At 38.4% G+C, this 21,541-nt stretch overlaps 1 protein-coding gene across 1 annotated transcript in view; it reads left to right on the forward strand.

The window, feature by feature from the left end:
• The first annotated feature begins 2,842 nt into the window (after positions 1-2,842).
• The window catches only part of PARD3 (par-3 family cell polarity regulator), a 392,579-nt gene continuing 373,880 nt past the window's right edge, over positions 2,843-21,541 (forward strand). The window contains 2 exon segments of the mRNA XM_057380497.1: positions 2,843-2,900; positions 2,903-3,036. Of these exon segments, the coding sequence (XP_057236480.1) occupies positions 2,858-2,900; positions 2,903-3,036 (177 nt within the window). The 5' untranslated portion in view covers positions 2,843-2,857.

Here is a 21,541-nt window from a genome sequence, read left to right on the forward strand (position 1 = left end):
GAAATTAATTGTAACTAATCTCTGTACAATGTGCATACTCCCTTCCCTCCTAGGCCTCTCTTCCCTCCCAATCCTCCCCCACCAAATCCTTGATTTATGCAAAGCCTTTAGTAGAGTAAAAGGGCCTCAAGAGAAGACTGTGCTGATGTTTGGAGAGGGCTTTAATGAAAAGTTGCATTGTTATTTCATATTTACTTACCAAATCCCGCCAGAGTAAGTTCTTGCCAAACTAGTTTTATATATTTCTTGTCTGGTCTTGCTCACGTAWTGTTTTGTATCAGGACCTTGTCTGACAGGAAGAGCAACCAGAGCAGTTCAGGCTATGGCAGTACTAATAGGTGATGCAGAAAAATGAAGTCTATCTAAAACTTCTTATGCAATATTGAGAAACCTTTAAAGGAAGTAATTAGCAGAAGTGATGCACCTTATGTATCAAAGCTATTTTTAAGTAGATTGTACATGTGAAATAGCACAACAGCGATTTAGAAATGGGTGTTTCTGCTATTGATTCTGTAATTGTGAATGTTTTTTTACGTTTGCCTTGCAGGTAGGAAATAGTTGTGGTAGGAAGCAAAAAACAAGGATACATGGATATTGAAGTTGTAGTTTCAGTTTGGATGATGTTTGTTTTAATGGATGTAGTCAGGTCGCTGARCCAGTATTGCAGTTACCTCTTTTTAATGTTTCCATTCTTCAGTAAGAAGATTAGGTGTTGCAAATAAAAATGGTGAATTGTGTGATCTATGAGGGATCAGGCWCTCTTAAAGCCCAAACGAGGTTTTCCATCTCTGCTTTTGCAGTGAAGGTTGGCTTGTTCTAGTTTGGCTTTGAGATGGAGAGTCTCAGCAGTGGAGACCTGAATCAAGTTCTTTAGGGTGTTTCACAGCTTGTCTGTTTGGTTGTGTCTTTAAAGTCTCGGGCTTTGCCAATGTGTTTCAGTCTTTGGTGTAGATATGAGAGGCTCTGGAGATTTTTTTAATGGGCTGGAGGATGAGGAAGGATCTTCTTTCCTTTTAATTTGAGAGCAGAGTTTACAAAGGCATCTTTTCAGTGGACTTCCCTTTGAACATGTTTGTTAAGGAGYGTTGAAAGATTTCTGGTGTACACGGGTGACTTTGTCCAGCGCTGTCTTAGTGGAGTATTCAAAGTTAGAGGTTTATCTTACTACTTGCATTAGGTACCTTTCTTTACAGAGGAGATTTGTGTATTAGACAGCTGTGTAAGCACCTGTGTATGCATGACAAYGTGAATAATGGAATACTGTTTTTAATTGTTCTTGAATCTCTACTTATAGAAAAGAAATTGAGTTATCTCCAGTAATATGCTACAACAGTAGGTGTGTTTAGGGGAAAAGCCACATACTAGAAATCCAGTTAATAGTATAATAAGTGCTTGCTTAGAAGAAATAGAAGGTAATGATATTTAATACTTAGAGAAATTAGAGAAAAMTGTCTCTAATTTAATTTTTAAAATGACTAGCTTAATGACTGTAAAATGTAATTCTGAAATCTGATCATCTAATGATGATGACTTGCAATAATATTTAAGGAGGATGTACTTATACAAACAATGAAGTAAGTTTCATAGTTATCAAATCTCTCCAAAATATTTGACCTATTGCATATATATCATGTGCAAATACAGAGAGTTCTAGGATATTAAAAACAAGATGAATATCTCTTGATGTTTCTTTGTGCAGCATGCTCTGTCAGGATTTAAATACACATATGGATTTAGAGGAATTCTCATAGCCCTATTTGTTATCCTATTCCATCTTTAAGAAATCAAAATATTTTCTAGCCTTTTAAGGTGGAGRTGGTTATTTATTTATAACTTTTTAGTGTGGGTGGTTCGCTTTGGGTTTGGCTTTGGCATGATGTTTTTATTATTTTTGTTTGTTTGTTATGTCACTTCTAGACACCTTACCTGAAAAGGCTGATGCTAATTGCTATTTTTAGGAAGTCAGGAATTTTGCAAGTTGATGCAAGTTTGATGGTGCTCAGCAGTACTCACTTTGTGCAGTTGTACCTTCTCAGTGAAAAGCAAGGAGGCTTTTCTACTGTGAGACATTGAACAACAGCCTGGAGCKTTGAGGGGTGTATTGGAGAAGCAGGATTATGTATCATGGTCAGGTTGTGTGTTTGCAGTGCAACTTTCCCCCATTAGGAAACAAATCCTTTAAGGATAGCACATTGAGTGCTAAACAGCACCTGGGTGTGTAGTGATATGCTGGAGACACTTTGTGAACACAGCCTTATTCCCTATGGCTGCCTTTGTTACCAAAAGTAGTAATAAAGACTATAAAGCCAGTCTTCCCAGTTACTGCTAGACACATGTATAAACACCAAGCCACACAAACACGTTTGTATGCATGCATGCATGTATGTGTGTATGTAGCATTTTTAATTTTAAATGTGCAAAGTGTTCTTAGTATAAGATTTAGATATTCCTTTTACCACCTCCACCAAAGGACAGGTAGAAAGTCTTTTGATAGTGTTTAAATATTGGTTTGTACCTTTTGTAACTGTTCTGTGAAAACCTCACATATTTTACAGCTGCACTGTAACCTTTTGTGCCTGTGGACCACTGCCTGAGATACTTTATTCTGAGGACAATGTGTTTTCCTTTTATGGAAGGAATATTGGGAATGTAGTGTGCAGTAATATTGGGAATATGTCAGAGTCCTGTGTGTCAGCAATGGGATTGTGACTCATGCAGATCTGATAGAAGTGGAAAAACTAAATATCTAGTCTGAGGCAAGTTAAAAAAAGAACTTTAGCTTTACATCTCAATTTACATTTATTTACAGAAATATGACCTAAATAGATGTTTGCTGTCAAGCGTTTATAGGACTGCGATGCTAACTATGTGGTGGAATAACGTTTTCCTGTTGGCATGTGATATCTGATACTATTTTCTTCTCCTTKTATGCAGGATCCAAACTACTGGATACAAGTACATCGACTGGAGCACGGGGATGGTGGGATCTTGGATCTCGATGACATTCTTTGTGATGTAGCTGATGACAAAGACCGAGTAAGTACAAATGGCTACAAAAGCAGCATGGCACAAACTGTCTATCAGCACATCAGTGTTGTGTTTCCTGCACGTGCCCCAAAGTGGGAGTCAACACAGAGATTTTAGACATTTTTAAATGTTGTTTGCTTGACAGATGTAAAAAATGGGTTATTGTCATTTTTTTTCTAGCTGAAATCGGGTTTCCCATCCTTTCTCATTCGTTTACAGCTCAAATAGGAAAAGGAGTCTGCAAGGATGAAAAACCCTCATACCGTGGAACAAATAATGCAAAAAAAAAAAAAAAATCTATAAATCGATATTGTAGCTTTGTATTACCAGTTGAGTATGTGCAGAAAGCCGTGCTGGTTTTAAACTGCTGAATGTTGGGGTCTTGTTTCAAAAGTAATTTTTGGAGGAATTGCTAGTTGCACAGAACTTGAGACAATAATTATAAACTGCTTGTTCTTGGGTGCTTTTATTCTTTCTTAAGTAGAGATTTAGATCACAGTCAGCTAAGAGGCTTTTGTTCATTGGCTGTTTGTTTAAGGTTATAGATACAAGTATCTTTGAATTTCATGTTCAAAAAAAAGGTAAGAAACACTGTGGCAAACTCTGAAGTCATGTAACATGCCACTTCTCTCCAGAAAACCACAGGTGTTTGCTGAAGCTCTTGAAAGCATCTGAGCCTGATACAGAATTCAGACTGGAAATGTGTTTCAGGACCATGCTCCTTCACAGTACCCTAAATTGCCTGTGTTGGAAGGAACAGGCACTGGGAAGACTCCTTGAAAACTGGCCAAATGATGACTCTTAGGCTAATTTTTCAGAAATAGATACTTTSCCTGTAGTTATTTCTTGTGACAAAACTTAATTGACATGGTTATTTCAACCAGGACTTWATAAAGAAAAATGATGTGAGCAGTCTTGGGACATGAAGACTCCTCACTGTCTGAAATGCTGGGATTACTCAAGCTATATAGAGCAACASTGCTGAGTTTTCAGGAATTTCTTCCATAAAAATAGTGCCCAGATAAGATTTCATGAAAAGCTAATTAAAACCTCTAGTTGCTTATCTCATATTGAAGTGCTCAGCTGTGTGATTAGTTTAGCTTTTGCTCAAAGGCCTCAGGGAAGCTGGTGCAAGTTATCACTAAATATTAAAAAAAAATAAATATATATACACACACAGAGACTTATTTGCATAATGCASTTCTTAGCTCCTCACATGCTCTTCCTTTCAGAAGTTTGAATTCTGGTGACTTCAATACCAGTTTTTTGGATGTTACCTTGCCTTGCTGCCTTCAAGTGGGGTAATTCCTCACAGTGAAACTCTGTGGGTGTTTTTATGTGCGTGACTAATAGTTGAAAAACTCTGACTGCAACTGAAGTAGGCAAAGCCATTATTACAATATTGTTTTTGTGTATAGATGGACAAGATACCTAGCAATTAGTAGTATTTATCTCTGCATTTGCCAAGCTCATCTCTACTGATGGCACCTGTAAGTTTAATTTCCTTTTGTTTAAAGGACCGTGCAGCATTGATTAGGAAGGTGCAGTATAGACATGCACTGTGCTGTACTGGTTTACATCCTTAAATTAATCATTCTCACTTGACCTTCACRTTTGGGTCTTTCCAAGTGTTTTGGTTATTAGTCACTGTTTTTTAGTTTCCTGTAGTGTGTTTTACAGCTGACCTTAGCTCTCTTTGGATTTGGGTTGTTAACTTTGCCTCCATAGCAAGTGTATCAGCTGGTTTTGTGTTGCTAGAACCTAATACAGGTCTCATTATTGCCAGGTTTGGAATATATATCTCCAGTTAGGGGTATTTTGTATCTGTACACTTAAGCATACCTTGTAAAAAAGCATTTAAACAGATGGTGTCTAAACATGTAATTAAATGATTACAGAGGTCTGTAGGATTAGCTGTGCTTAAAATTAAACATTTGCCTATATGTTTCTTTTTTAAAATTGGGCCAAAATGTCTAGATACTGSAAAACTGAACACAATATTTTTGTGTTCATTTTCACAAGGAACTTCCTTACTTTCCAGAGAAGTTCATTGTATTATTTGCTACCTGACATTTGTATTTTTGAAAAGCAGTTTGCTGTTGCCATGGTTCTTAAGGATCAGTCCCAGAGTGATAAATGTAATTTTTGTCTWTTTGATGTTGCTTTTATACTGTAATTGTGCAGTGTCATTTCAGTGCTATACAGAATGCAGAGCAGCTTAAGGACCACTTGTCGTCTTGATGGATTTATTGCTCTGTATAGACAACTGCCTTAGTAAAATAAAACACTTAAGTGATGTGAGGAATATATTTACTCCTATTCCACTGTCTCCATGGAGAAAATGTTCTGTCCTATAACACATACAAAGACCCTTAGAGCAGCTGTTCTGARTGGAATGAGAGAAATATCTTTGATGCTGTCCTTCACATTAAAATGCAACATGGTAGGGTGACTTTATTTAGCTTCTTCTGTTCCTATATTTTGGTATTCTCTTGTCGCTTACTAAAACAGAATGGATGAGTAAGGGTTYGCCAGTTGCTTTCTGGAATAATTTGTGATGTTGTATTGCTCCTCCTTAAAAAAAAAAAGGAGTAAAACATGAAACAAGCTACATGGAAAAATTGATTTTTCGAAGCTGTTTGTTCCTTTGTTCCTTTCTGAAACAGCTTTTCTTAAGCCCTTCAACGCAGTTCATTGAGAAAGTGTATAAAGCATTTTAACTTAGCCAGTATGAGATTTGGACATTTATGTTACACAGAATCACTAARTGTGAAATTGCTTGGTTAATGCAGTTAATGGTAATTTCAGTATTAAACCAAAAATTAATAAACTCTCATTTGAATATTTTATTTTAAATTAGAAAGCCTTTTAAAATTTATTGAAATGTAATTTTCTGCAGGTTTTACATATGGAAATACTTATGATTTTCAATTGAAATGTATCAGTATTCTATTTATGTATCTRTGTATATATGAATACAGACAAGTTGATTTATTCTTATTATTTTTGAAAAATATTTGGCTGCAAGAAACAAGATTCTGTTCTCAGATAGTGGCATCTGTTTTGGCCCTAATATGAGCATGTTTGGTACTTTTTGACAAAACTCTTGGAAAACCATGGGCAGATGAATAGCAAATATCTCTTTTCCAGAAAAAAAAAAAGAGATAACTCCCATTTAGTGAACTGCATTACCTACTTCCAATATTTTAAAAACACAGGTTTCTAGTGTGTTTAGTGATTAGACTCATATTTTAAAGATAGGTTAATAACCTGTTTTGTTCAGATTTCTTTTACTTGCAAAACTAGACCACTCTCTGAAGACTCTCAAAAAACATATGTCATCTTGATACATTTCCAACTTGATGATAGCATACGTGATGACCTCAGTTCAGTTTTTAGCAAGCAGACATTCTCAGCAGCAAAAAAACAAAAAGAAAAACCAACTGCAGAAAAAAAACAGAACCCAACCGTCCTCAACCATGTTTTCTTTTGGCAGACTGAGGCACGTAGACACTTTAGTAATTCTCACACTTTGAGCGGAACATGGAAGTGCTTATTCTGAGATTTCATAGACTCTTGTTTATCCATGAAAGAAATATTAAGGAAATTTTGGTGTAATCCCAAAAAAATGCCCAACAACCCAACCAACAAACCCATAGTATGTGTATAACTTGCCCCTCACTGAAATAGTAATTTGTGTTTTGAACATCTTAAAAAAATAGATTTTATATGCAATTATATGTAATTTTTTCATGCTTAGAAATGCTCAGAGTGATGCTCAGTGGGAAAATAGAGAGATCAAAATGTMTGTGGTGTAGCTATATTCCTGAAAAATCAGGCTTTTTTCTTCCCGAAAGAACAAGGATCTGCCATTAACAGCCACTGGTTGTGGTTTGCAGCTGGCCAAGTAGAGCTACTTTGAAACAATGTAGGTATGAACCTACTATCAATTATTCATAAATTAATTTGCTCCAATATATTAATTTTTTGCTAAATTAGTTTGGGGTTAACAATGTGTAAATATTAAAAGCCTTGGCATCTCGTAATTTCCTTTATCACTGTCCTAGTAAATTCAATGCAGGTTCTCAAAAATAACCACAGTAATTTGGTATATGCTTAGATTTACAGCCTGGCTTTATTTCTCTAAACTAAGGCAGGCATGGGCTTTGTTTGCTTGACTTAACWTTTTCAAATATTCAGTCAGCTCTTCACCCTGCATAATTCATAGTTACACCCACTGAGTGYAGAGATGAAAACCAGAGGAATATGGTTTGGTCTTGTCTGGAGCAAAGTCTCATGCTTCCCACAGGGTTTGTGTGTGTGGTGCTCTATCTGGCCTGGGTCGCAGTAAGTTCAAGGTGATGTTGGTGCTTRGTGTTGCTTAGACAAACTTTGAACCTCCCTGAAAGACACACAAGAAGTTGCTGGTTTGAGTGGAATGCTGCTGGTGAGAATGGGATGGAGATGGATTTCATAGATCTGTGGTGTAATGGAATTTGTAAACATTCATGATATAGAGTTAGCTGTGTTAAGTAAGCAAACTGCTGCTGAAATTCAGTGAAATCAATTGCGCTTCATTTGCATCGGCTTTTGAGAGGCCTACAGTGACTCTGTTAATATTATTATGAAGTTAGTGCCTGCTTGCTTCAAGTGTGAAGAAGTGTGAGGATTTCTAGTGGGAAAAAGTCTTTGAACAACTTCACATGATATGAAGGCAAATSAGGACCTTTTCCCTGTGTCATGGAAAGGAAATGAACTTTTGGGTTTTGTGTTAAAACAGATGGTCAATTCTAAATWGTACTGTTGTTTTGTTTACTTCCTCTTGGAAAGCTCTGCTGAGTTAGAGAGGCACGTGATGCACATAATGTGGGTTTGGAAAAGATGACTGTGTTTTGTTTGTAACAAATGTTAACTGAAAGCCAACACAGAAAAAAGGCTATTTTGAGCAAATGCATTGTGACCTTAAGGTTAAAGGTCAGCTAGGGACTGGAGAGCTGTGATTACAGTGTCCTGCTGCTCTTGATTCTTGCTCTATCACTCTTTTTTTTCRGGCCAGTTAGGCAAAACCCCATTTCTGTAGTAAATTCAGGGTGGGCCAGTGACATCAGGATGCTGTTTGAAAGAATGAGATTCTTGGTAACCCCGTGTCTGTTCATTCTCTCAAAAGGTTAAAGAGCTTTTGAAGTCAATGAAAGTTGCACAGATAAAGCTGTGTTATCTTTAAATTTCCATCAGCACATAATCAGAATACTCAAAGTAGTGTTGTTTATTCTAAATGTTGGATGTCTCTGGCTCATTTAAGCAAACTTGCAGCTGAATTTACATGTGATTTCTCTTTGATTCTGCAAGTTAAGAATTTAACCCTAAAATCATGAGTAGAGAATAAACAATTTTTTGTGCTTCTTGTTTCTGCTGTTAACAGATTAAAACCCTGGAGTGAATGAAGAAATATCTTTTCCAGGTCCCATGCAGCAAATCTGACAGCAAAACCTAAAAATGCAAAAAAATTACTCAGAAATGTGATTTGAATTATTTGCAGTACTGTGGTATGCCCTTCTTTTTCTCTCAAAATTTTTCTCTCAAAATTTTTCTATCAAAATGATTTTCAACTATTGCCATTATTATCTCTGCTACCTTGTGCAGCTTCTCTCTTCTTGTTCTGTGCCTTCATTCCTAGTATCCCAGGAAAACAGGATGACCTTGAAACAATTTGTTGTTACTCACAAGTGACTTGGCAAAACATATTTTGAGCATAAGGCATTCTTTACTGTAGCAGTGTAAAATAACTACTTGAGCCACCAAGCTTGGGAAAGTATTGATACTGGGAATTGACAATAACAATCCCATGGTTATTTTCTGTTAAAAAGTTAAAAAACTTCAGTTTTTGAAAATAGGCTTTTGATGTCATCTACTGTTTGGGAGTGATTTTTATTTTAATTATGCTTTTAGAGATTGGCATTTAATATTAAATGAAATTCTGAAAAATCGGTAAAACCAGAATGTACCAATTTCAGTCAGGCTTTTTTGTATTACCCCTATTGACTCTATTACTGCAATAGCCACATGATGATTTTTATGTCTGTCTTGCTGATACATCTAAAGTAGAAAATGAAAGTATGTACACAGCCTAGCTGCTATTTAATGAAGACATAATTGAAAATAACATACTCAAAATATACATATTTCTGTCATAGAATGGAATTCAAATGCTTGGAGTATTTCTGATAGTAAACTGAATTTTAATTTCACAATGTTTATGGATGAGACTAAACTTCGGAAGTGAGGAAATAAGGTCATAATATTTCAATATTGGAACATCCATTTTCCAATCCTTAAAAGATATTAGATGTAACTAAATGTTGTCTCCCAACTGTAGTTAGTAGTTTTTCACCTCTTTCAGCACTGTTCTTCAAATTGTTAATCTTATCATCACTTAGTTTTTTTTCTAGCTATATGGGGATATAATTTCCATTTGCTGTTTATTTTGGGATAAATGGCAATATCCCARTTCCTTTCCTGTAATGCTGGAACAGTTTTATCAATGCACTAAGAGCTCCCAGGTAGGAGAGGACTGACATTTGTAAATTCATAAATCAGTTTCCATGGAGATCTCAAGAGCTGCAGGTAAATCTGACTTCTGAAAATTGAATAATTTGGTAAAAACTGTTCTCTGAGGAGTAGCAGGCCCATGCATGAATACAACATAGTGGGGAAGATCATGACAATGTTGTCATGTCAGGGAAGTCATATCACACGAATGTGCCTGTATTCTCAGCAGAAAGACAAACCTGAGCAACAGTGTCTGGTTTTGTACAATCAAAAACCCCAAAGACTTGGCATGGAGTGAGAGGAAGGGTTTTATGGATGTGTAACTGGTTGGAAGATGGAAAACAGAGCATGTATTGTTCAATGTATTTGCAATTGTTCTGAAAGAAGAGAAGGGAGATTTAAATACTGGAGTAACAAATTCCATTATTGTGTGGAAAACCCAACATTGATGGTGAATGGTGGTCATGACAGGGTGCAGAAGCATCCAGGCAGTGACAATAACGTGAYAGATATAATATCAGTTTGGCAAAGGTGATGTTCCTTGACTGAATACACAAACTGAGTTCTGAGCTAGCTCTTACATTTGGGAGAATGTTTCTGGTTTTGCTGTGGATCTCTGGACACAGTGGCTTACGTRCAAGGTACATAACCAGGTCTAAATAGGCTTCTAGCAGTTTGCCCTGTCTCTGCTTCTCCCCCACATTTTCATCCCAATCCTGCTGCTTGGCTCATGAAGGCTCTGGCACTCTTTGGACCCATCAGATTTAGCAGATTTATTCACTCAAATGGCAGAAAACTCTTCCTTTTAAAAACATCTGATTATTTTTCTGCTATTTCATGAATACTGTAAGTTCACTAAGGGACCTGGAAAGCTGAGGAGGAAATGGAGAGGACTTTGTTGCTGGGAGTGGTTGAGGTGTGGAGGAAGAAGAGGAAGAATGGGAACATCAAATGAAATTGTCAGAAGAGTATCTATGTGCAAAATGTYTTCAAACTTTCCTCGACCTTGATTCTTATCATAAATCAGAATACCTTTGATTTTTATGAAATGCTCTTGATGCTTCACGAAATTTTGGAGGATATATATTTTCTTGTGTTGTGGTCTGCATGCACGTGATATTGAATTTTCTGCTTATTTTTACTCTTCAAAAAGGTGATGCTTGTACATCAAGGGAAGTTTTAATTATTTAAGTAGGATTTCAGTTTGTGAGAAAAGATTTCTTTAATCTAAATTTTGGTGAAAACCAGAGTGTTGAAATCATGGTCTCAGAGTGTCTACTATTAGTAACACTGAAGGTCAACATGTGGCTGTGGATAATGACTACTACAGTATTATAAAGACATCACAATTAAGAGATTTTTCCTACTAAAAATATTTAATAATGGATTTTTTCTGTATCTTGTAACAATTACGGATTCTCTAGTTAGATGTACTTGTAGATGATATAAAGCAGTGCTTTCTAATTCTTCAGTGTAAATCTCCACAAAAATGTGCAGAGAATCTAGAATTAGGCCATTATGGCTAATAAATGCTTAACATTCTGATAGCTTTTGGTTAATTTTAGCAATATCACTGTGTCCTAGAGGTATATTATTCATCCTACAACAAAGGCAGAAGTTGCAGGAAAGGTTGGTTGTGGGAATTCATTAACACTACACTCTTACTCCTTGATATCAGCAGGTCTTAAAAGAAGTTCTTTTCCAACTTCACAGATATTTCCTAACAGAGGTGGTGAGACTCATACTCTGGAGGACTGACCCATATTAGAGCTTAATTATAGTAGTGGATAATCCTACAACTATAAATTATTCACAGTTGTTTTGTATGTGAAGTAGCTTCGTGAATAAAATAAGGAAAAGTTTCTGGAAAAGACCCTGGACAATGCCCAAGTTTATCAAAAGGTGTTTTTTCTTCATGTCTTTCAACATTGATCAAAGCTCAGTGTTAGGCTGGTGGGGCTTGGCCCTTTGGATGTGTTTTGCCTAGTGGAAATCAATGAGAGAACTCTTGGGGCTCTGCACCCTTGTAGAGTTCCTTGACTAATACCTTATGCAAGAGAAACGTTCCTACCTAAACACAGTCTTGGTACAAAAGTTGCAATCTCAGCTGCCTGATAAGATTCCCACACTGTCACTAGGATGAGAATTCATAAGCATTACTCTCTTATCCGTTGATACCAACAGTTCCTGAGAGACTGCTGTAACTTCATAGTTATTTCCCAGGAAGGACGGTAAGGTTCAGAGTCAGGTACTTCATTTCCTATTAGCCTAGAAACTGAAGTATCTCCTAGATTTGTAGCATGAATAGACTTACAAAGAAGAGAAGGGAATATTTAAATTAGATTAAAACAGGGCCCTAATGCATTTAATGGGATTGTTGCCTTATGCTGAAGGTTTCTTCAGAAACTGCTTTGGATCCAAAGAGAAGAAAATAGTGCTGTCTTTTTTTGGGGGGAGCTTTCACCAGTCTGACTTTTTGGTTGCCTTCCTAGCAGTAGCCCAGGAAGGAAGGAGTTAAGATGATGCTTTGAACCTGTAGTCTTCTGCTTCATCCCCACACCCTGTTGGTGTACTTCCACACCCTGTTGCTGTGCAGGGAACTACCTCCCGTTCACCTTTAGCGTGCTCAGCAGGATAGTCACTATGTTTTCAGATTAGCATCATTGCTGAAGCCTGTTTGAGTTTATACAGCAAGAAGGAGTTCTGCCTGCTCTTCAGTGACATACAGTACTGCAAGACCATCGGCTTCTTTCATTTKTGCAACCTGTTGGAGGAATTAAAACTGTTCTTTGGTGGGATCCATTCCTTGCAAGCTGCTAGACTTCCTGTAGCATTTGAAGATTGTTTCATACAAGCTTGGTGGGAGCTTGATGATACTGGGTTTTTATTTTCTTGGGATGCTGTTTGCTTGAAGGTAACCATACTTTGGATGAAATGGCAGACACACCTAAGAGGAAAATTACAAAGAAGTCRTCGTCTTTTTCATATGATCGCCGGAGAGATTCAGTGAAAGTTAGGAGACAGTCCAAGTCTCTTAGTTTTAAGTCTGCTACGTTGGGTGCTCAGAAGAAGCAGGCACAGAAAAAGCAGGTTTGTAATTGGGTATTCCTCTAAAAATATTCTTGTCTTCTGAAKTTTTATGGAGATTGTGAATCTTGCTGTGTTAATACAAAGTGGAAAGCAAGCTCTGCTGATTTGCAATCTGTGTGTGTGTGCAGGTATGTGTATACRTACATGTTTGTGTGCAGGTAAGGCTGGATTTTTTTTCTGTAGTATTTCTTAACAGCTAGATAGATTTGTGGTGTTAATTTTATGCTGAGAATAGTCTGTGTCTTTTCTGCTTTTAAGACRTAATTATGATTGTTGTGTCTCAAGGAATTGCTCCTGTAGTGCAATATGTATCCTGTGAGCTTTTGGTAGTGTTGTCTGTTGTGCTGAAAAACATGATGGGTACTGAAACTTTTGAAATTATTATTCGGATTAYAGCTGTTCCACTGCTCTTCGTTGTTGTTATTTTTTTTTTTTTAATGTTGAAATGTACCAGACTGGGAGCTTTAGGGAGTGAAATATTTTACTTATTCCAGAACAGGTAATGCGAGTCAACAGAAGCACCTGTTCTGGTGGGACCAGTTCTTGGGTTAGAGGGCAGTTTAATGCCTTGGCAGTGCGGCTCTGCCATAGTAAAAGACTTTCATACTCAGGTCTTTCTTTATATTTTGTTGCTGGGATCTAATGAAATGAAATTTCTCCAAGGAGAAGATGTACTGTGCACTGGAGTAAATGGAATAAAAAGTGAGCCAGTTCATGAAATATCTTTGTGTACTGATCCCAGATTTAGTCTAACATGAAAGGAGTGCAGGATCACTGACTGTGACCCATCGCTCACTCTGCACTTGTGCACAGCATACCTTCTCAAAGGGTTTAAAGCATCTTTACAGGGCATTTTTTATTAGCTRTGTACATCATAAAGCATTTTAACACTTTGCAAATAGTGTTTCTGCAAATGCTTGGAAATAGACTAGATTTTCAGCAGTACTAGAGTGAATTTCTTGCAACCAAGTAGTTTTCAGGCCCTGACCATTGCAATTGTGCCTGAATTCTGAGGGCATATATCCATTCAGATTTAATAGAATSTAAGTGTTGTGTCCAGTGTAAACTTTGGTGTGAAATTAAAAACACAGTGTATTTTATGTACGTGGGATCATATTTGGCTTTATTACTACTTYTCTTGTTTTTGGAATATTAAAATGTCTATTTACATAGCAAGGCATTCACTACTAAAAATTAGAATATTCGAGCTTATTATGATTCTTTAGTGTTAATTATAGGCATAGCTGAAGCTGTTTGCTTGAATTGAAGTTACAAAAGTTTATTTGAAGAAATCAGGAAAACCTTCAAAAGGGCTGAAAGATCTGACAATCCAGCTGCACTCCCACCCATTATTTGATGTATTTTTTAGAAGTAAAARTAATAAATCTCCATTTTATGAAGATGTAGAATACCAAATGACATATGTGAACATTCATGTTCATTGGATCTTTGGGGGAACTAGGCTACTCTAATTAATTTCAGAATTTCATTTGARGGTGCAAATCAGTGAGTACCTCTGTATTTTGATTTTACCAGACCATACGATTCTTGAGTCCTCTCATCTTTTGGATATCTGCCATGGTTRCTGTGTGACCTCTAGTGGTTAATGAAAAATGTGCTCAATTATTGAATTCAGGCTGTTGCTTGAACAAGTCCTGAATGTGTGTTCTTGTTGGTTTAATTACTTAATATTCTAAATACTATTTTTGTTGAATAGAAAAAAGCATCATCTGCTTTAGCCAAATCTTTTATGGTGTTGCTTCCAGAAAAAGTGTTTTGCGAAAAATTCTTATGAATGGAGATTTATGTCTGGACTGTAGTACTCATAGATGAAGAATTAGAAGAGTAGTTTTAAGAGACTTTTACTACTTTGGCTTAGTTACAGAATGTTAGTGGGTGATACATCTGAAATGAAGCGCTCTAGACAAAGGTCCRTTTTGATCAACTGTTGTGTATTGGACAGATTTGAATAAAGGCTTTTCTGACTCAAGAATGTATTTTTTCCCCTTCTAAATGCCCCAGTTAACCGTAAGAAAAGTTAATTTTTCCTACAAGCTTGGTCTTGTTTCAATCTTCAGATCATTATAATTAAGTGAGACAAAACCATTCTTACCTCCTCCCTGCCCTCCCCCTCTCCCCGCAAGGGCAGCTACTTCTATGTGTGTTGAAAATGCGTGTGTTGAACACAAAACACAACTGCGTTTGTAACTGTTGAAATTTTAAAATTATGGGTTTGAAGTTACCAGAATCTGATCAGTTTTCAACCAGCCAAACCTAACTCTGCTCAATTCAGTGTGCATAGTGGTTATGCAGACTCCTTCCAGGCCTGGCTTACTGAGGGAGCAGTAGTTCAGTTACAGCACCAGGAGAAACGTTACTTAAAACTGCTTTTCTTTGTTGATTGAGCCTTCCTCTCTTTTATTTTTTTTTTTTATTCTTTTTTTTTAAACATTTTTGTAATAGATGTTTGACATCTGAGAATATTTAAAACTGTGCTTTGGTCTTTGCTGTTCTAGGAGACAATAGTAGACTTTGCTGCTCACAATATATGTGGTTTTACTTGGTTGGTTCCCTAGGGGAACAAGACTCTGCTTCTGCTTACACAGGCAGGCAAGCCAAAATTATTTTTTAAATGTTTTGGTAGATTGGTATCAATCAAAGTCTCTCAAAGTCACAATATGTTGCAAAATCCTTTTCTGCTTCCTTGGCCTTAGTATTGCTGGCCTCCCTATTTTTGCAGTTTAATTTCTTCTTTTTTTTTCTGTGATAAATTTTCATTTGGACTACCCCCAKGAAAATTAGTAAATCACTGGTAAAATAGTAATAAGAATCTGAGAACATTTTAAAAAACATTTTTTCCATTTTCTGAATTACAGCGATGGAAGAAAATGTTAAGGCAAATTGCTCCACTTCTCTTGCTGTTCTGTGGGGTTTTTTGTTATCTTAGCTAACTTACTGGAAATGGAAAATCATGAAGTGGTCAAACCCAACAATATCAAATATCCTATCTGATGTAGCAATGAGCTTCTTTCAGTACAATCTTCCCATCAAATTATTTGTTTGTACAGATCACTTTTTAAATTCTGTTGTTTTCCCTAGGCTTATCTGYTCTGAGGTGGAAAATCTGATGGTARTTRCATTCACTGGCTGCAGATGTGGTCATATTGGTTGATCTGGATAGAAATTCACATTCCAGAAATAGTAGGCTAGTCTTCTCAGGTGTACAAGTGTTATGCAACATAATGYGTAAAATACTTGATAGTTTTAGGAGAAGAGGCTGTCTTTTTTAATGTTTTGAATGAAGAACAAAGTCAGTTGCATGAAGTAAAATCTATAAATAAGTGMAAACTTGAGAGAAAGTTTATGTGCAGGGGAACATGAAAAGCAGATCCAGTTTTATTTTCAGCTGTTTTGTGAGAACCTCTCAAGTCCTCTTTCTCTCTGTCATTGCCAGCTGACTGATTACTGGGACGTGGGCTGGAGCCTCAGTGGATTAATTAAGATCTGAAACTGTTTTCCTGATAACTACTTATGTGTTGCATACGACATTTTGGAACTTGGCAAGGTTTCAGGCTCATAGAAGAATATAAAGTGCTTACACAAACTGCAAATTTATGGTTTATTTACTAATATTCCCGTTTCTCTTCTTCGGAGTGCTACAGAATTGAGCTGACAAACTTTTTTCCCCCTTTCTTTCAAACTCGGCAATTCCGGAACTGTGTGGGGCTCACTGCCCGCTATCCCAGATGCGGAACAATACATACAAAGAGGGTGYTGTTAGAAAATCTTCCAATCCCTGTGTTTAAATATGACTCAGTTAATAGGAGTGTTCCAGATCCCTTGTTATGAGCATCTGAGAGCAGGCAAAGGCCTATGGGTTACACTTGCTGCTGTCTTRTTACAAAGAAACAGAGTGGAAAAATGGCACTGGAAGGTTGGGGATGTGAGGGGAGGAGGCTGCCCAGAAAGGGTAATGGTTTTTCACATCAATATGTAGTAGATATGCCAGGTACAGAACTACTGGTGTGTGATAGGTCTGGTCAGCAAAACCCATAGCACCAGCTACCAGCAAATGATTTGTAATCACTTGAGATAACTAAGCAGTAAAGAAAAATTAATTAATATCACTTTATTTGCAGATACTGTTTTTGAAAATCATGATCTGTGATTACTTTTCATCTGGTGATTTTCTTCCTATCTTTTGCAAGAGTTGTTTTGAAGTCTSTGGGGAATCTCAAATGCCCTCTTTTGGGAGAAGGAAATCAGCTTTAAGTGCGAGCCCTCAGGATTAGTTGTGAAAAATCTGATCCTGTTTCTTTTAAAATGAAACCAGACAAGCATGTAAAGAGGAAGAAGCATGTGATGTGTGTAACAGAGCACTGGGAGATAAGAGTGTGTAGGTTCCTCTAGCAGCTGGGTTGTTAGTAGGAAGTTGGCCTAGCGCAGCTCATTCCTTGTGGAGCATGGTGAGCTGTAAACCATAATGGTGAGCTGTTATTATTAGAGCTGTGGTCGTAGCAGGGTGAGCTGGGTTGTAGCTGGTGAAGTAGGCTCACCTTCAGTTAAACACAGAGTAAAACTGAAGCAGAGCAGAATGACAGTGAGAGGTTTGGCCACTGTGGATTCAGTTGAATTGAATTGATATTTTCCATTTCTTACTGAGGCTTGTTTGTGGAGATTGTGGTAGACGTGTGTTGAAGGCTCCCTACGGCCTTGGAAGCATTTGCTGTGGTGGTGGTGGTCAGTGCCCGCCTCGCTGGTGATTTCCAGTGTACCTAGAGATTAGTTGTCTTTTCCCAGAGTCGTGGATTCCTTCCCTTGGTGCCTTGTCTTGGAAGTTATAATGGTATTACATAGTCATATCATCTCAAGAAATAATTTTTGTGGTGTTGAAATAACAGCACATTGCCAGGAGYTTTCAAATTTAATTGGTGATTTTTTTAGTGCAAGCAAAATATTAGGCTTTATTTTGACAATTTACAGGTTCATCTGATCTAAACTGAGCTATTATTTTTAATTCTGTCTGAGTAGTTGTTGTTACAGTTCACGTAAGAGCTAACATGATTAACCACACTTTTGGGATCCTAAAAGTGTGGCAGATTTGTGACAGGTTTTAGCTGATCTAAGGCTGTGGTGGTGCTGCAGAGGAACGTGGCCTTGCACTCCCCGTGGCCATGGCTGTGGTTCCCACCTCTCCCTGGCTCCAGCCCTGGGAATTGTTGGTTGTGATGAGTGGGGCCAGTGTGTTGATAACCCTACCAGAAAAAAGGCAGTGTCATAGGAGAAGKGGAATACAAAGGTCTCTGCTGCACAGAGCAGTCTGGAAGCTGAGAGCAGAGCTGTGGGTGTTACAGGAAGGCATGGTCTCCCTTAGCAAAGCTGGGTGAGAGTGGCCTTCAGGGGCCCAGTCCTGCAAGGAAGGGAGTGAAATGTCAAGTTGGTGTCCAGTTTAGCAGAGCACAACCTTACCTAGTGCTGAGAGAGAGGTGCAGGGTAAGGCAGGTCCCTGTTCTTGCCTGTGCCCACAAAGGGCTGGTGGTGACCCACAGAAGRCTGGGCTAAATTGGGCCAAATGCAGCATTGCTGGGCTGATCAGTTCTGTGTGTATTCACCAAATTTATCACAACTGATCACACCCACCCTGCYTCAGTTGAACACTTTTGATCTGCTGTCGAAATGTAGGCACCAAGGAGATTGAGAAATCAGTCACAGAGCTACAGAATGGCTGAGGCTGGAAGGGACTGGGGATGAAGGCCAACCCCTTGGTGCAAACAGAGCTTATGTAGTCTGGAACTCAGCATCTTCAAGGACTCAGATTGCACAGCCTCTCTGTGCACCTGTTCCAGTATTTGCTGACAAGGTGAAAAAGTGTTTCCAAAGCCTAATCTGACTTCCTGGTGTTGCAATTACTGTGACTGTTGCATCTCCTCCCACTTCTGGGTCACCTCCCAGAAGATCCCAGCTCTGTTTTCTTTCTGCCCTCCCATTAGGTCACAGATTACAGCAACAGAGTTATCTTTTAGCCTCCTCCTAAGGCTGAACAGTCCCAGTTTCTTTCTTGGCATCTCCTTGCAGATCCTGTGGTCGAGCCTCCACCGTGCTGGTGACCGGCACAGGATGTTCCAGCCACACTCGTGCTGTCACAGCCTGCTCTGCAGGAGCTGCCTTCTCCACGAGAGTACACTCCTGCCTCTTCTTCCAAGAGCTGCCCAGGAGGGATCTGCCCACCCTTCTGTACAAACCCACTCAGCATCCAGCTGGCACCCTGCCAGTGCTGCTGCACACTGATTATTAATTTAAAATTCTTGGTGGCATTCCCTGATTAGCAAGGAAGCAGCRTGCATGCAGTTTTCTTGCTGCTTATTGTGCAGCGTTATATCCTCAAAATGAGGATGATGCATTTCAAAAGACACTGTTGTCAGCTGCAGTAATACCTTTCTAGATTTAGCCATTATGTTTCAGGTAAGGGGGAAAAAGCCTGCCAAAAACAAACTGGATGGGACAAAAAAAAAGTAGAATGATTTCTGGACATACCTATCATAACRCATTTTGAAATTCTTATATTCTCAGCACTTCAGCAGAAACAGAAAATGAGCGTTTTAGTACCCTTCAGTACTTAAAAGTATGTTTTAAGCACTATGCCATTGTTTATGTGGAATAATAATCTTTGTATGGTGTAAAACTTGGTTTTTTTTTTTTTTTTGTGCTATATGAGCAGTATTTTGACCTGTATTTTGAACAGTCACTGAAATTTTGAGCGAATGGTCTTAATTTTCATTTTAATACTTTTAGAAGAAGTTGTGTTTTAACATTATGGAATTTACTAATGGAAAAGGATTTTATCTCATTGCCAGCTAACGTGTTGCCACTTTTGTAATAGAAACAAAGTTTTGCCCCCTGTTGTCCGGTACAAGAGTGAGTGAGCAATTTGTTTTACAGCAGGTTGATTTTATTACTTCATGACAAAAAGGAAGGAAAATTAATTTTAATTATCTAAAAATATGTCCCCTGGCTCAAAGTATATTTCATAGATAGAAAGTAAGCAATGTTTTGCTTTCTCAGCAATTTCTGTCACTTGAAGTGTGAATTGATCATGGAGGTAATAGCACATGGGGAAAATCCAGTGGGAACTGTCTGATTTCATATGTGTTTCAGTTCAAACACTTACGTTCTTTTGATTTGTAGACTGTAATTTTCACTGACAGTATTAGTGGCTTTTAGAAGAACAGCCCCTGACAGATGACATCCATCTAACCAGCTGCTGCCTAATCTGACTTCAGGCTGAATATTGTGTTATCTGACTAATTTGAAATACAGTAAATATTAATGACTGTTCATCTGTTATTTAAAATAAATAGAAAGYAGTGAGAGAGTGATGCTCTCATTTCACGCTTCTGCAGTAACTGGCTTCTTGTCATCTGTGACTGACAGCTTTTCTTCTAGGGTATTTTCTTTGTGAAAAATCGATGTTGTTTTAATTTTCTTTTTTCTCCCCCAGGCATTATTACTTTAGTTTTCAGTATGGTCAGAAATAGTGAGATGTCTCATATGGTCTAAGTTTAAAACTGAAAAATCAAGATCTTAGTCTCCTTGTCAATCCTAGGAAAATTACCTTTCAGATGAATTAGATGCAGTCAAGAAATGAAAAATTAAGTTAAGAAAATAGCCAAAATAATATATTACAGATTAGGAATCATAGTATTGAAGAATCCTTTAGGTTGGAAAAAGCCTCTAAGATCATCAGTCCAACTGTTAACCCGGCACTGCCAAGTCCACCACAAAACTGTGTCCCTAAGTGCCACATCCACKCTTCTTTTAAACACCTCCAGGGATGGTGTCTCAGTGACTCCTCTGGGCAGTCAGTTTACATGCCTGATAACCCCTTCTGTGAAGAAATAAGATCCAATCTAAAGCTCCTCTGGCACAGCTTGAGGCTATTTCCTCTTGTCCTACCCCTTGCTACCTGACAGAAGAGGGAGACCCCTGCTTTGCTACAGCCTCCTTTCAGGCATTTGTAGAGAGTGATAAGGTTTCACCTGAGCCTCCTTTTCTCCAGGCTGAACAATCCCAGATCCCTCAGCTGCTCCTCACAGGACTTGTGTTCCGGACCCTTCACCAACTTTGTTGCCCTTCTCTGGACATTCTTCAGCACCTCAATATCCTTCTGGTGGTGAGGGGGCCAGAACTGGAAAGAGGACTCAGGATTCACCAGTGCTGAGTACAGGGGACAGTCACTGCACTGGTCCTGCTGGCCATGCTATTGCTGGTCAAGCCAGGATGCCATTTGCCTTTTTGGCTACATGGGCATAGGCTGGCTCATGTTCAGCATCCCTAGGACCCTTTCTTCCAGGCGGGTTTTCAGCTACTCTGTCCCCAGCCTGTAGCACTGCAGGGGCTGTTGTGACCCAAGGGCAGGCTCCAGCACTTGGCCGTGTTGAACCTTGTACCACTGACCTCAGCCCATCAATCCAGCCTGCCCAGATCCCCCTGCAGAGCCTTCCTGCCCCCCAGATCCCCCTGCAGAGCCTTCCTGCCCTCCAGCAGCTCAACACTCTTGCCCAGCTTCGTGTTCTCTGCAAACTGGCTGAAGGTGCCCTCAATCTCCTCATCCAGATGATTGATAACAATATTAAACAGAGAGTACAGATAATACTGAGCCCTGGAGAGCACCACTGGTGACTGGCTGGCAGCTGGATGGAATTCCATTTACCACCACTGGGTCTGGGCCTTGCCATTCAGCCAGTTTTTACCTCTCAAGGAGCACCCTGTCCAAGCCATGAGCAGCCARTTTCTYCAGGAGAGTACTGTGGGAAATGGTGTCAAARGCTTTAGTAAAGCCTRGRCAGACACATCCACAGCCTTTCCCTCATCCAGT

The sequence above is a fragment of the Malurus melanocephalus genome, unplaced genomic scaffold (assembly GCF_030028575.1).
Source record: "Malurus melanocephalus ecotype Western Australia unplaced genomic scaffold, MMel_1.1 scaffold_454, whole genome shotgun sequence".
Lineage (NCBI taxonomy): Eukaryota > Metazoa > Chordata > Aves > Passeriformes > Maluridae > Malurus > Malurus melanocephalus.